The sequence below is a fragment of the Piliocolobus tephrosceles genome, chromosome 4, assembly GCF_002776525.5.
Source record: "Piliocolobus tephrosceles isolate RC106 chromosome 4, ASM277652v3, whole genome shotgun sequence".
Taxonomy (NCBI): domain Eukaryota; kingdom Metazoa; phylum Chordata; class Mammalia; order Primates; family Cercopithecidae; genus Piliocolobus; species Piliocolobus tephrosceles.
Window position 1 is genome coordinate 47,605,449 of NC_045437.1, and position 14,794 is coordinate 47,620,242.

The window sequence follows — 14,794 nt, forward strand, 5'->3', positions numbered from 1 at the left end:
TAAAAAAAAAAAAAAAAAATCTTCTAGGTCCAATAAAATGAGATCTTCCTGTACTCTTTAATGTACTCTTGTATTTGTTTGAAATTTTTTACGAGGTGAAAAACAACAAAAAACAGCTAACAAGCTAGAATGGTTATTCATTATGTATTTGAACATTTCTTCATATATTCATATCACATTTATTGTTCAACAGAAACCAAGCATTGGTTGCGTAAAGGGCTCTGAGTGAGACACTTTAGTGAATGCTGAGTGGTGTGAGCTGCAGTCACTCCAGACAGTGCAGGTTGTGACGGGCAGGGAAACTACTGATATCTAGACCACATCAGCCTCTGTGATGTGTGCTGGAGCCTCTCTCCTCTTGGTAAGTAAGAAGGTGTCTACCCATTGGTTATTGTGAAAAGCTTCTGTTTGGGGAACTGGCCACCCGGCAGTATTCAGCTTCGGTGCAATCTACTCCACTGATCTAACAGTCATCAAGGCCCAGAGGAGCCGCAGAGGTCTGAAGCTGAAAACAGAGACTCAAGGCCAGCTCTCCAGAAATAAAGGAGGCTTTATTTTTATGCTGTACCTAAAAAAGAAAAAAAAAGTAAGGAAAGCAGTCGAAGGGCTTGTTTTGCAGCAGAGTCATGTGGTGAATTTGAAACTTACACCGGTGCCTGGCCTGCAGAGCAGAAGGGAACGTGACTGGGCTATCTGGGAAGCCCTCCGCCTCTAGAAGGCACTTCCCAGAGGGCAGTGAAAACAGCTTCCTTGCACAAGAGATCAGCCCTTCAGTGGCCCAAAGGGAGAAAGAAAAGTCCTAAGAGCTTTGTGAAATCTTCTTCCCCTTGGTGTCTGAGCCTTGTTTCTCAAACCTGGATGATCCCTTTCCTGCTCCATCAAAACCATCAGCTGTTATCAGTCACTCTAGCCAAAAGACCCAGCCCAAAGTGCTCCCAGGAGATAACAAGTTCTTAAGAAACTCGTGGCTGGGTGCAGTGGCTCACACCTGTAATCCTAGCACTTTGGGAGGCTGAGGCAGGCGGATCACCTGAGGTTGGGAGTTCGAGACCAGCCTGACCTACATGGAGAAGCCCTGTCTCTACTAAAAATACAAAATTAGCCGGGTGTGGTGGTGCGTGTCTGTAATCCCAGCTACTCGGGAGGCTGAGGCAGGAAAATCATTTGAACCCGGGAGGCAGAGGTTGCAGTGAGTTGATATCGCATCATTGCACTCCAGCCTGGACAAGAGCGAAACTGCATCTCAAAAAAAGAAAAGAAAGAAAAGAAAAAACTCTTTTCCTGTAATCAACAAGACCTTTTAACTTTATTTTTAATTCTCTGTAGATCCCCAGAGCATGCCCACCACATGGCCCCTCTGCAGGCTGAGGATGGAGGAGAGGGGAAGAATGGCTCCCAATATTCTGGTCACTTAGCTCTGAATGTCACCAACAAAGTGAATGTTATACCTGCACATGCCCTCTGGGTCTTGCTCTAACCAGTCAATGTGCAAAATCTGATCGCAGCTCCCTCTTCAGAAAAACACTTTCATGGCTTCCCAACTGCTCTTTAAACAAAGCCTAAAATGTTTGATAAGACTGACAAGGTTGACCAGGCCCTGTGGGTTCTGGCTTGGACACCAAACCTTCAGGCACCCACTCCAAGCCAGAGCTGCTTCCTCCACTGATAATCTAAGGGAAAAGAGCATAGCCAGGAGCTGGACTCCAATCAGTGTCCCCGGATCATAGTTTCCCATGGTTCACCCCTGATGAGATACTGAGTGGAGGAATGATAAAAGGCCAATATCTGGACAACAAACCAGAAACTCTGTCGGGAATGTGTCCTGCTGGTCAGAGACGTAGCAAGGGAGAGTTTAGGAGCCACTCAGTGGGCTTCCCATCGGGTTGGCCCCTGAAATTCCCAAATAAAGAAATAGCGTGAGTGGTTGTCTCAAAACAAGAAAATTGGTGGGTGTAATTTCTTGGTTACTGGAGGGCACCTCTGTTTGAGGGTTGTGGCAGTAGAAAAATAAAAAGGTTGACACAGCCTGCTAAATGCCTCCTAATACTGCCTCCCACGTGGGGCTCTACCAGGCCCCTCCCTCTTGCCCTCTCCTCTTTGTCTAGTAGACAGCCACTGTTCTTTTAGCTCCTAGCACAGTCTCCACAGGTCCACAGACACCTGTCACTTAGATGTCCCTGTGAACAGTGCTCCCTGGGATTATGCAAGGCAATGACCCTGACTTCACTTCCCCAAGCAAGCCTCATGACCCTTTATGAGTCCAAATCCCTCTTAGGGCCACAGGACTTCTCAGTGGTGTCAGAGAATAATTAATAGACGATTAATACAGATAATGAATCCGTATCTTTCTCCCCCACTAGACTACTAAACTAGAGGCTCTGCAAGGGCAGATCCATGTATGCTCTCTTGTTGGTGAAATTTTTCAGTTACGTTTCCGTTTGATGGACCCAGACCAGACACAGAGTAGATGCTCAATAAATAAATGTTGCACTAATGAACAAATTCCCGTTTTCTGATCCCTGATTGCTGCAGACCCTACTCCTACCTGGAGCTCCTGAAGTCATTAGCCCTGAAGCCCTCTCTTTGAAAGCATAAATGACCTCTATGTTAGCATTTTTCCCTCTGTCTTGGAACAGGAATTGCTGGTGCCTGAAACTAACCATCCCAACCCTCCAGGCCACCTCCCTGCATATCTGACTCCAGGTATCTCCAAGACAAACTGGCTGCCCTGCCCTCCCCAGCTGCACATGGGGGTGTACTTCCCTAACAAGGTTTTCTTTTATGAGCTACTTTTGATGTTCATTGTAGCCCAAATTTATGAACATAAAATTATGGGGTGGGTGAGGATGGCAGGGGTTGGGGGGAGACAGCGAAAGAAGCACTCAAGATAAGGGTGGCATGAGGGGCCCAAAGTGTCATCTGTTGGTCAGCATGACACTGGTGATGCTCAGTCTGGTCCTTGTCACCAAACTTCTTCTCCAAAACCAGTGGCCCTCAGCTAGGGACCAGTGTCTCAGGGATCTGTTGAACATAAAGCTAGTTTCTGTAAATGAAATCATTTCCACCTATCACCTATCATCAGACATGAAAGTGGATGTGAAAAGACTTTGTCCCTAAGATATAACGTAAATAACAACAATAATATACCAAGCTTACTTCACTCATATCCTTTGAAAGCCAGATACTTCTGATCAAAATTAGTAAAAGTCGCTCCATATACAAACATGCTTTCAACATTTTTTAAAGAATTGCTACATTCTATGTGGCACATCTTTTGGGATGTGCCACCCTTACCTTGAGTAGCATTGCCTTTGAAGCCCAAAGCAAATATTTTCTTTTAAAACCTAATGGTTTTAAACTGTCTCTTCTGAAGTCTGTGAGTCAGTTCCAGTCGTTTATTACACAGCCAAATTCAGAGAGATTAAGGACACCAAAGATTTTAATGAAGAAGATGAGTTTCTTTTAGTCATAAAGATTGTTTCTGTCATATCATTCCCCATGTGTTGACATGGCAACTCTGCTCTGTCTCGCTCCACAGACCTACGGGTACTTTGGAAAGTCCTGTGTTCTGTCAGCCGCTGGGCCCAGTTAGTTCATGCCTGGCGCAGGCCCCAGCCTGGGGTGGACCAAGAGCCCACCCATGTACATCACAAGTCAAACTTCAACCTTGCAGAAGAGAACAGCAGCAGCCAGGGGTCACTGTGACTCAGTGATCAGGGAAGGATTTATTCACAGCGTTATCCTACTACGGTCTATTTTGTGTAATTTAGCCAGGTATCCAATACTATTCTAGCAGGAGACATGCTTTATTTTATTTCATTGGTTTGATGTTTTTGTTTTGTTTTGTTTTACAGCCTTTAAGGTACCCAGAGTCCTCAGAGAGGCCAGATGGCAGCTGAGTTGTTTGGGATTAGTGAGTCTGCTTTGGGGCCAAGGACAGCCATGGGGAAATCTCCAGCTGGGCCTGCTTTCTCTTCCCTGCTTCCTTCCCACCAACTCTCGCCTCTGTGGAAACTCCCAAAGTCTCAGAAGTCATGATTTTTCTGTTGGCTGCTGGGGTTAAAATTGAGCCACCAATGCCTTCCTACAGGGAAGGGGGAGGGTGGGGAATGAAAAAGTGAAATTCCCGTTCCTGAGCCTTACACAGGAGATTTCTTACCCGAGGGAATTTGAAACTGTTCCAGAGAAAAATTGCCTCGGGCCAGCCTAATTTTTACCAGTCTGAGACATTGCACCTCCCACTTCCCCTTTCCCCCTTTGAATGATGTCTGTCAGGCTGCCTGGGCGCTGCTGTAGCTTCTGAAGTTTGCAACATAGAACACCATGGTTGTCAGGTAACAATGACGGAAACTCTTGCTCCCTGAGCTGAGCATTGTATTATTATATCAGAATAGTCTCTAGCGGGGCAGAGAGTATATTTCTTCATAAGAGGGAGGAGAGAAGCAGGCACAGGCCTCCTCTTCCAGCTGTGTCTCTTCTACCTGGTCAGCATCAGGACTGGGCCTGAAATGTGAGCAGAAAACACAGGTACGTTATGGTCCAAAGCACCATTCACAGAACTAAGGCTGCCATCCTGGGCAACAGGCTAAGCAGGGATTCACAGTCTCCCAACACCTTATTCATGGACCAAACAGCCACAGATCACGATGGAGATGGCTAGAAGCAGTGCATTCCCCCAGTAGACACGCCATACCTGTGATTTCCACCATCCGCGAAAGAAGGACAGCCCTCATCAATCACAAATGCAGAGTTATCTTGAGGGTAGATGGTGTAGTATTGAGGAGGACTCGGCATGGCGGCTGCTGCCCCTCCAGGGGTTATGAGGCCACAGGGGCTCACCACAGACTGCAGGTAGCTGGTATTTATCCCCATAGGCTCTGGAGAACCATAAGGAGGAGGGATGTACTGCACCACAGTGGCCCCATGGAAGGTGATGGGTTGGTTGATGCCAGTGAAAACAAATGATGGTCCTCCTGGTGTCTGTTCCGAGTCCGGGACCCTTTCCTCACTTTCTTTGCACAACTGGCAGGAGAGCATTTTGAACTTGCACACAGCAATCAGGATGAATGTCACCCCAACCGACAGCAGGACGGGCCCAAGGAGCTGGGTCCATTCAAAGTGGGAGACACCTTGGTATTTGATCCAGCCCATGACAGTGAATGTGATCCCCACCAGCCCCAGAAAGATGCCTGAGAAGAGCAAGGTGGCCCCAGCCTTGTCGTCATCGGACACCTGGATGTCAGCGGTGCTGGGTGTGTAAGGAGTGACGGAAAACACATTGACAGGGAAGTCCTCCAAGCGGCCGCTGCCCTGTTCCATTGCTCCTCGTGGGCTCACCCTGCTTCTTAGAGCGGAGAGGATTGTGAAAGCCAAGGAATCACAGGTCTAAATTAGTTATAGAAGAACTCAGGGCTTGTGCTTAACAGGGTGTAACACACAGAGGGCTGGACCTTGTTTAGAAGAATAAAGGTCTGAGAAATGAAGCCTGAAGTTTTCTCATGTATTGTCAACAAGTGGAGGTCTCTGTTTTGCAAGTCAATGACAAGCTGTCTCTCTAATTCACATTCATTCATTCACACATTCAAAAATTAACTTATTGAGTCCATCTTTCTTTTTCTTTTCTTTTTCTTTCTTTCTTTTTTTTTTTTTAGAGCGTGGGTCTCTCTCTGTCACCCAGCTGGAATGCAGTGGCACAATCATAGCTCACTGCAGCCTCAACCTCCTGGGTCAAGCGATCCTCTCACTTCATCCTCTCCAGTAGCCAGGACTACAGGCACACATCACAATGCTCAGCTAATTTTTAAAATTTTTTGTAGAGATAAGGTCTCATTATGTTAACCAGGCTGGTCTCAAACTCCTGGACTCAAGTGATCCTCCTGCCTTGGCCCCAGGAGGTACTCTTCTATAGCAATTTAAGATGCTGCCATAAGACCCTGTTTTGATCCTCCCCAACACAGGTTTGTAGAAATGACAGAGCTCCCTCAACGGTCTCCAGCAGTGAATGGGCCCTTGATATATCCACACATGCACAGGAGTCTAACCTGATTTTCCTAGTGGTTCAGCTCATTAGGAGTAGACAGACACCTATTTCTTGACCACATGTGTATTCCTATCTACTTCACGAACCCCCAGCTGTGATGATACTTAAACTTCAGTAACAGTTCTCACAAAGCCCTAAGATCCTGTTCTTTTCTGGCCAACCCCATACGCCTTTTGCTTTCTGCATTTGGGGAGCAATTCTAGCCTTGGGAGAGGAACAACATCGTAGGAAAACTTTTTATGCACTGCATCACTGCCAGGGGTTGAATAAGCATCAGGTATGACCTGGCTCACTGGGACACATGCTTCAGACCCTCCCTCCATGGTGGCCACACAGTTCCTGGTCTCCAAGGTGAAACAACCAGCTGTGTTTTGGAGCCTGCTGTTTTCCTCCTCCACCGAATAACTGTAGCCTTCTTTCCTTCCTAGACAGATTTTATCCAAGCAGATGCTGTCTGCAGTAGTTAAATACTATATTAGCTCCCTTTTGCAGAATTGAGAGAGCTGCCATCTTACCCGAAGGCAGGGCTCCCTAAACTTCCCTCGACAAAGAAGTCATGTGGGCCACTTTTTTAAAGGACAAAATGTGAGCTCCCAATTCAGACCAACAGAACCAAATATCCAAGGGAAGGACCTCAGGTGATTCATCATCAATAAATCTTAGGAAACCCTACCTCAGGTTAACCCTAAATGCTTCTAGGAGACCAGAGGACTTTCTCCCCACGAAAATCCCTCTCCCTGCTACAGGACAAGGCTTGTAATCTCCTACTTCACTGCCAAACAGATGGGAAAGCAAGCAGGTGACCCCTGAGGTATCTTACTGGATGTGCCTTGGAGCAGCAAGGATGGAGTGGGGTTGCTATACGAACAGGCTGCCTTTTCCCACTGAGCTAGATCAGAGATCCAGGAAAGCCAGATTTTCTCTTTAACTATAAATTTCTGGTAAGTTAGCCTGACATTATTTTCAGGTTCTTAAGTCCTAAGTTAACAGTCAAAACAATCCCTGACATTTAGAAAAAACTAGGATCTCAAAATTGTCTTCTAAATCATTCAATTTATGTTTTCTATTTGCCTTTAGCTATATCCACCAAGAATAACTGGGAAGCCTGAGAGAGTAGAGGGAACAGATCACCCTCTTTTAGAGAGCTCATGAATGCAAACTGGAACTGCTTTCAGAGCAGAAAGATCAGAAAGTTCTCCAACGACATTTTCAAGGCCACTTTGACTCAGCTGCTTCTTCCAAAAGCCCCACCTCTGTCTAGATGGGTAAATAGCAATTTTTTTTTTAAAGCTAACCAACTAAATTCAACAGCATATTAAAAGGATTAAACGCCATGACCAAGGGGAAAGCAAGGCTGGTTCAACATACAAAAATCAATCTATGTAATGCAGCATATTCACAGAATGAAGGGGGAAAAACCACACATGATCATCTCAATTGATGAGTGAAGGGGAAACATTTATTGAATACTTACTATGTACCAGGCGTAATTCTATACATTTAATATAGATGACATAATTTCATTCTTTGAACAACCAGGTTACAGTCAAGAAAACTATGACAATTGTTAAGCTATGGTGACTAAGCTCCAAACCCACCTTTTTAAACTTCTCTGTCTCAGACTCTGCAAAGCACACTTTTCCTTTTCCAGGCTGCTCCAGTTAGGCTCTGCCAATAGGGGACGCTACAGGGAGATTTCAAGGTGGGAGGAAGGAGAAGGCACTTAGTAGTTTCTATTTTGCTTGCTGTTACTGTCAGTGTCATTCCAACAACAGTTCTTCATCCTGGCAGTAACAGTTCCAGTTTCCAGAACCCTCCTCCTGCCCTCCAGTCAGCCTTGCTGTGCCCCTTCAGGGAAACCAACACCAGCCACTGTTCTTTGTCCAAGCTCCTGAGATGCCAGCATTAGCCAAGTGACATTTTCTACTCAGAGAGCTGGATCCCAGCTCCACAAGGGCCCTTCTCCAAGCTTTCTAATATAAGCCCAACCTCTTCCTTTTGTTCCCCCAGCCTGTTTTCACTAAGTCTAAGTGGCCTTAGTGTTTATTTTTTGCCTTTTCAACCCTCCAATATCTGTTAAACTAATTTCCTATATCAAATTCTCTCTATTAAAATAACTGGTATGGTTTCTGTTTTCCTAAGTGATTCTGACTGATAAGTGGTATTCACAGTGGAGTTAGGAAACACACCTGTGAAGATGGGATTCTGGAATTGATTTGGTCATATTCTTGGCCTCAAATATAATGCTGAGTCCTCATCAATGAAACATGGGATATTTGTAGATCATGGCATGAAGTGTCATCAAAACTAATAAAAATAGCACCTGTAGTAGGCTGTGATGAATTGCCTATTGGAGCAAATGCCTTGGGGACCAACTGGTTGCTACACTTAAACACTATGACAATAATGATGGGCTGCAAGTTATATGGGATGGAGATGGCCACTTCAGAATGCCCTGCAATACTTATAAAAAGAAAAGTAACAAGCTCAGGTCTTTAAATTCAGCTCAAGTCACAGTCAGAGAACCAGAGAGTTTCTGTGGTGGTCTTTTTTTTTTTTTGAGGCAGAGTCTGGCTCTGTTGCCCGGACTGCAGTGCAGTGGCCAGATCTCAGCTCACTGCAAGCTCCACCTCCCGGGTTTACGCCATTCTCCTGCCTCAGCCTCCCGAGTAGCTGGGACTACAGGCACCCGCCACCTCGCCCGGCTAGTTTTTTGTATTTTTTAGTAGAGACGGGGTTTCACCGTGTTAGCCAGGATGGTCTCGATCTCCTGACCTCGTGATCCGCCCATCTCGGCCTCCCGAAGTGCTGGGATTACAGGCTTGAGCCACCGCGCCCGGCCTCTGTGGTGGTCTTAAAAGAATCTTGTATCCTCTATTTACAGGGCTGACCTCACCAAAAGTCAACAAAATTTAAATAGATATCTTTCTATATAGCTATACATCTGTGGAGGCTACAGCCACTCCATCTTAGATGCTAACCCACCATGTTGACTTTTGTCTAACTCATTCCAGGAATGCCTTTAAAATGTCTGTTTTATCTGCTGCTCCTTGCTTGAGAGCATGTACTTACTGTAAACCCTGCCCTTAGATCAAAGGAACTTTAATGTTATAGTACTTACCATAAATCCTGAACTTAAGTAATTGTTCTACACATCCCTTCTGAAGCACATATACCCTTTCCCTGAGGTATGTAAGCTCTGGGTCTGGTGAGTAACGGTACAGGATCCACCATCTTGTCTCATGGCTTCCAGGAACATGGCCTCTGTTCTTAAGTCCCTATTAAATGTTCCTTTCTGAGAAACTGGATTCGTCAGCCTCTTTCCTCAATCTCTCAGTTTCCTTGACCTTTGAGGATAGGTTTGCATAGACCTGCTTACCATGGAACGGTATCTATATCTACGTGCGATTGGTTCATTTTCTCTGGAGAACCCTAATAGACAATGATACTTAAAGTGTCCATGGTAAGTAGTGATTCTGTACAGAGTAATCATAGATAAAACCACAGCACAGGTCTCCAGGGTTTTAGAGAAAATCCATGCTGTTTCTGCCGGCAGCTATTCTCCTTTTGAGACACAGCTCATGATTCTTTACTGGGCCCTGGCTACTGGGCCTTGCGTCACCCTGGGACACTGAATGACCCCTGAGCTGCCAATCATGATCTGAGCATATCTGGCCCACACAACTGTAAATTTGTGCATGCACAGCAGTGATTCATTATCAAGTAAAAATGGTATTTAAGAACTTGGACATGAGCAGGTCTAGAATTACAAGTAACTACATAAACAGGTGGTTCAGAGCCTTACACTTACTCTTACTGAGTGGCGTCTTCTCCTACAATCCAAACCTATGGCCTACTGGCGAGCTCTTCACAGCTAGATGACTGAGGAGAAAAAGTCTCAGGTCTCGTGTATATGTTATTCTGCACAACAGTGGACAGCTGAAGCATTATAACACCCATCAGGAATGTTCCTGAAAGATGCTAGAAATAGGGTAGAATAGAAATCCTAGCCAGCAGAACTTCAAGCAGGACATTTGGTTGTCCGTGTTGTCTGAGCTGAGAGATGGCCAACAATCTATGTTGGTTCATAGGCAGAGGTGAATGGTGTACTAGGTTTCAAGGACTCAGAAAGAATGAGATTGTAATGTGAGCAACAGAAAGTATGGTGAACAAGTATAAGGATATCTCAAAGTGGGCACAGAGTGTAAAGATAGTTGTGTTCCCCGTGAACACTCACCCAAGGGCATCCACTGCAAAGGAGGCTCTACCAGTCAGGTGAACAAGCTGGTGTTTTCTGTGGATATCAGTCAGTCTTTTCCCCCAGACTTCAGAGTGTTTCCTTGATGAACCCATGTACACAGGATACAGGCTACCATGATGAAAGGGATGAAGGTTATGCACGAGCTTAAAACTGGTAGCTAATCTGGCTACCATCACTGTTGAGTACCTAACCTACCAAAAGCAGAGACCACTGCTGAGCCCCCAATGTGGCACTATTCCCTGAAGATCACAGCCGAATATTTGATGGCAGCTGGATCATGGTGGACTCCTTCCAGGAGGGGCAGCAATTTGTCCTTACTCAACTAAGCACATATTCTGGGTTATGGATTTGTCCTCCCTGACTTTAATACTTTCACCAGCATCATCGTATGTGATATACAGAATGCCTTATTCACCATGACGGTATTCTGCAAAAACGTTGCTCCTGATCAGAGAACTTAGTTTATAGCAAAAGAAATATAGCAATGATCCTATGCTCATAAAATTCACTGCTATAACTACATCCGCTATCATCCAGAAGCAGCTAGCCCAATAGAATGGTAGAATGGCTTACTGAAGGTACAGTTATGGCACCAGTATGGAGGTATCACCCTGATTAGATAGCATCTTAGGTAGGTTCCCTAGAAATAGATGCCGAGGGGGTCACTTGAATGCCATAGGTTTGTTGGAGAATGCTCTAGGAAACAATGCCTAATGGGAGAGAGGGTAGCAGAACTGCACAAGGGAAAAGTTGAACTATGATGCAGTTGCAACCTAGGCTTCAGCTGAATGCTTAGGTCTTCCTGGAGCTTGGATGCTGCTTCAGAATTGTTCCAAATTGAGGTTAAGGTGCCAGGCCTTTGTATTCCCGTATCAGCCAGTCACTGAATGCAGGTTGCCACCAAGAGGGGCACATAATCTTGGCCTCCTTTCCTGCTGAGGAAAATGCCCGGAGAGGAGTGTAGTATGAACTGTCAGCAGGCAACACTTCTGGTAGCTAGGGGAATAAATGCCACAGTCCTAAGGTGGATCTAAGCAGTGTTCCACAGCATCTGCCATAGATGTCATTTCATCTTTGGGATGCAGTACATGCTTTAAATCAGCAAGCAATATACAGCATTGTTTCTCTCATTGTCAGAATAAACGGGTCTAGAAATTAAGGAGAAAAAGTAGGAGTGACTCCTCTCACTATCACACCTGTTAATCTACTCACATTATTTTTTCTGACTGTCCTTCAACTTCGACCTGGGAGGTCTTAGTCTTACTATTGTGTACCAAGGGACACAACAATAGAAAGGTGACACTGCCACTTGGCCATTCTGAGCTTCTCATGACCCTTAACCAGCAAGCAAAGAAGGGGTTACTTTCCTGGCCAAGATAATTGCTCTTTATTACCAATAGGAAACTGGATTGCTACAACATCATGGGAGCAGAAAGGACTGTATTTAGAACATGGGGCTCTCTGGGACCTCTCTTCATGTTTTTATGCCCAATAATAAAAGTTAAAGAAAAACTGTAATTACCAAAACACAGGACCATTGTGGATTCAGATTCTTCCAAAAAGAAAGTTTGGGTCACTCCACCGGGTAAAGAACTAATCAACTGAGACCTTGATAAGGACAAAGGAAACAGGGACTAAGTAGTGGTAGAAAGAAGTTACAAAAATCAACTAGGGACCCATGGCCAATTGCAGGAATAAGCGCGGCAGCAGCTCTGCATAGCTTCTTCCTTAATTGTTATGTATCTATTAATTTGTATATACAAACCAATTTCTTTTTCTGCCTTTCCTCCTTCCCCATATTATTTTACACAAAGATTGTTGTCTGTGGTTAACTTTACAATTTAGTTTATATCCAGATGGGATTGTGGCCAAATTTAAGAAGAATGAACATTGCCTAGAGATTAATGCATGAATGATTCTTGGAAGTTTGTATCTCCCATTTCAAGGAGAGGATGAGAGCATCTTTATTTGGACACCAGTTTCCTCTTGTTATGCAAAGCACAAAGTGGTTTTGTTTGTGGATACAAGTGCGAGTAATATGTAGAAGCCTGTGTGTGGATGTTGAGTAGCCAAAGGGGTAGATGGTGGTTGTTACCAAGCTATTGTCCCTCAGGTCCAAATCCATCCTTCTCTACTGTGTTTTGTCGTGATGGGGCTGGGACTCCACAAGCCACATCTCACTCTGACAGCTGGCTTGCTACTAGGCATTGCCGCAGGAGGTATTAGAGGGAGGCTACAAGGTGGAAGGAGGGAGAAGGGATTTGCTCTTTTCTGTTTTGCTTGCTATTTCGGTCATTTCACCCAGCAATGCTTCTTGTGGTAGTCACAATTGGGTCCAGTTTCCAGTCTGTCCCCATATCCCCACTCTCATTTTACCCTTCAGAGGTACTAGCACCAGCTGGACAGTGCCCTCCTGAGAGGTCTGGGTCCCAGCCCCAGGGGTCTCTCCCCCAAGCTCTAAGCCCTGATACCCTAACTGCTTTGCAGTGATTCCTCAGCCCTAGAAGTGGTAGCTTCTTCCTATCACATCAATGTTTTTCTTTTGTCTTTTCAATCTTTTATCTGTTTAACCAACTCCCCCGATTAATTTCTCTGTGTTTGTGTTTTCATGAGTAGATTCTATCTGAAGCAGAAATTGAGGGAAAATTTAGAGGGTGGCAGAGCTGAAATGGAACCCAGGTGGCGTATTAGAGTCTCATTGTGGCTTCATTCTATAAAAATGCTTGGTGGCTCCTGTGCTGTTCCTGTCAGACATATAACATTTTTGAAGACACTGTCTAATTATTTTTCAGATTGCTGGGGATCGGAGTTGATAATCCACCAGTGGTCTGAATTTTTGTGTTTTATCTTAAAAGCCCTTTTGAATTTTTCATTCCCCTCCCTGCTATTTGGGGATTCTTTCTAACTTTTTAAATATTAAAATGATTTACTGCCAAGACAAAATGAAAAGGTGAGTTTCCTACCTATTTCAGTGAAGCAATGTTGTCTACATTATAACAATTTGAGGTACTTATTAGAAATGCAGATCTTCAGCACTATTGGCAATGAGTGAATCAACAACCCTGGATGTGAGGCACACAAATCTGAACTTGTTTTATAAGCTCCTCAGGTGAGTCTTAGGCAGATTGAAGAGTGAGAACCACTAGGGTAGTGGTAAGGTGTTATTGCATTAAATATATTGACTTGGGAAATGTGTCTAATAGCCAGACAATTTCTCTATGCCTGATATCTGAACATTTCTAGGAGCAAAAGTCCCATTAAAGGAAGTAGTTTTGCCCTGCTTTGATAGCTACTTCAGGCTAATAACAGGAAAGGTAGCAACGAAGTGGTAGGGCCAGGGACCAAGAAATACCCAAATCCTGCCACCCACCCTACCACCCCCCATGAGTTCCCCATGGGGGCAGAGGCACAGAAGCACAGGACAAATTGACTGCTACAGGGCTTGAGCTGTAGAGAATCCCCCCATGAACAGAACTCAGGTAAACTTGGCTAGAGCACGTGATCAAGGCTGGAGACTGCCCTTAAACTTGAACCTGATCTCAAAGAAGCACAGGAAAAGTGATAACCAGAGAGAGTAAGGGCAGGCAGACCCTCTGAGGACAGAGATACGTGAAGGAGAATGAGAGATGACATAAAAGGTGATTGGGTTTCCTTCCACCTGCCAAAAGCCTTAGCCATCTTACCGCAGCAGCCATGTAAAAGAAGGAAGTAGAAAGGAGCTCCATTTAAGCAAGTGCCCTTCTCAATCACAATGCTGCCACCCATGTGTAAACATAGTCCAATTAATCTAGAACCTAAGCAAGGAGATTCATAACTACTCCTTCCAGAGAAAAGCATCAGATAAAAGACTACACCATCCAGGAATTTCTTGGTGAAAAAAAAGATGAATTATTTTAACACTAATGCCAAACTTTTTATCAGTACAGTGTAAGTAAATGGTTTCAAATGGCTGATCGTCTCAGTGGTCAAGTAAGGCTCTTCCTTTAATTCTCAAACTTCATTTTTATTGTTAGGATGTCACCTATAACAAAAACAGCCAGTTTTCCCTTGCAATTGTTTTTTGAGAATATTTAGCATAGAAACTTGAGAAACATTTGTTAACTAAGCCAACTTTGTGAGCAACCTTTGTTATTAAGGTGAGCTATTAATTCATTTGCTTTATCCAGAATTTTACTCTTTGTACTGGGTGGAACATACCTTCTTTGAAAAATGAAAATAATAGGCCGGGTGCGGTGGCTCACGCCTGTAATCCCAGCACTTTGGGAGGCCAAGGTGGGCAGATCACTTGAGGCCAGGAGTTCAAGACCAGCCTGGCCAACATAGTGAAACTCTGTCTCTACTACAAAAAAATAAAATAAAAATTAGCTAGGCATAGTGGCACGTGCCTGTAGTCCCAGCTACTCGGAAGGCCGAGGTAGGAAAATCGCTTGAACCCAGGAGGTGGAGGTTGCAGTGAGCTGAGATCTCACCACTACACTCTAACTTGGGCAATA

The 14,794-nt window shown here is 44.7% G+C and overlaps 1 protein-coding gene across 2 annotated transcripts; it reads right to left on the reverse strand.

Moving 5' to 3' along the window:
* Nucleotides 1-3,381: 3,381 nt before the first annotated feature.
* TMEM174 (transmembrane protein 174) lies at nt 3,382-5,360 on the reverse strand. Of its 2 annotated transcripts, none has more exons than XM_023207888.1 (2): nt 4,689-5,360; nt 3,382-4,503 (listed from the first exon to the last, which is right to left on the reverse strand). In XM_023207888.1, the coding sequence occupies exons 1-2, from the start codon at nt 5,317-5,319 to the stop codon at nt 4,478-4,480; spliced, it is 657 nt and encodes a 218-aa protein (XP_023063656.1). In that variant the 5' UTR covers nt 5,320-5,360; the 3' UTR covers nt 3,382-4,477. The 2 variants fall into 2 exon arrangements, with proteins under 2 accessions (XP_023063656.1, XP_023063654.1); XM_023207886.1 differs by having other exon boundaries at nt 3,853-4,503; nt 4,694-5,360.
* Between the last annotated feature and the right edge of the window lie 9,434 nt (nt 5,361-14,794).

Excerpts from the sequence above, each read along its gene's own strand:
- TMEM174 (XM_023207886.1), bottom strand. The coding sequence starts at position 5,319 with ATGGAACAGGGCAGCGGCCGCTTGGAGGACTTCCCTGTCAATGTGTTT. Across the intron at positions 4,504-4,693 it reads GCGGATGGTGGAAATCACAG|GCCCAGTCCTGATGCTGACC; the intron begins GTATGGCGTGTC and ends CTCACATTTCAG.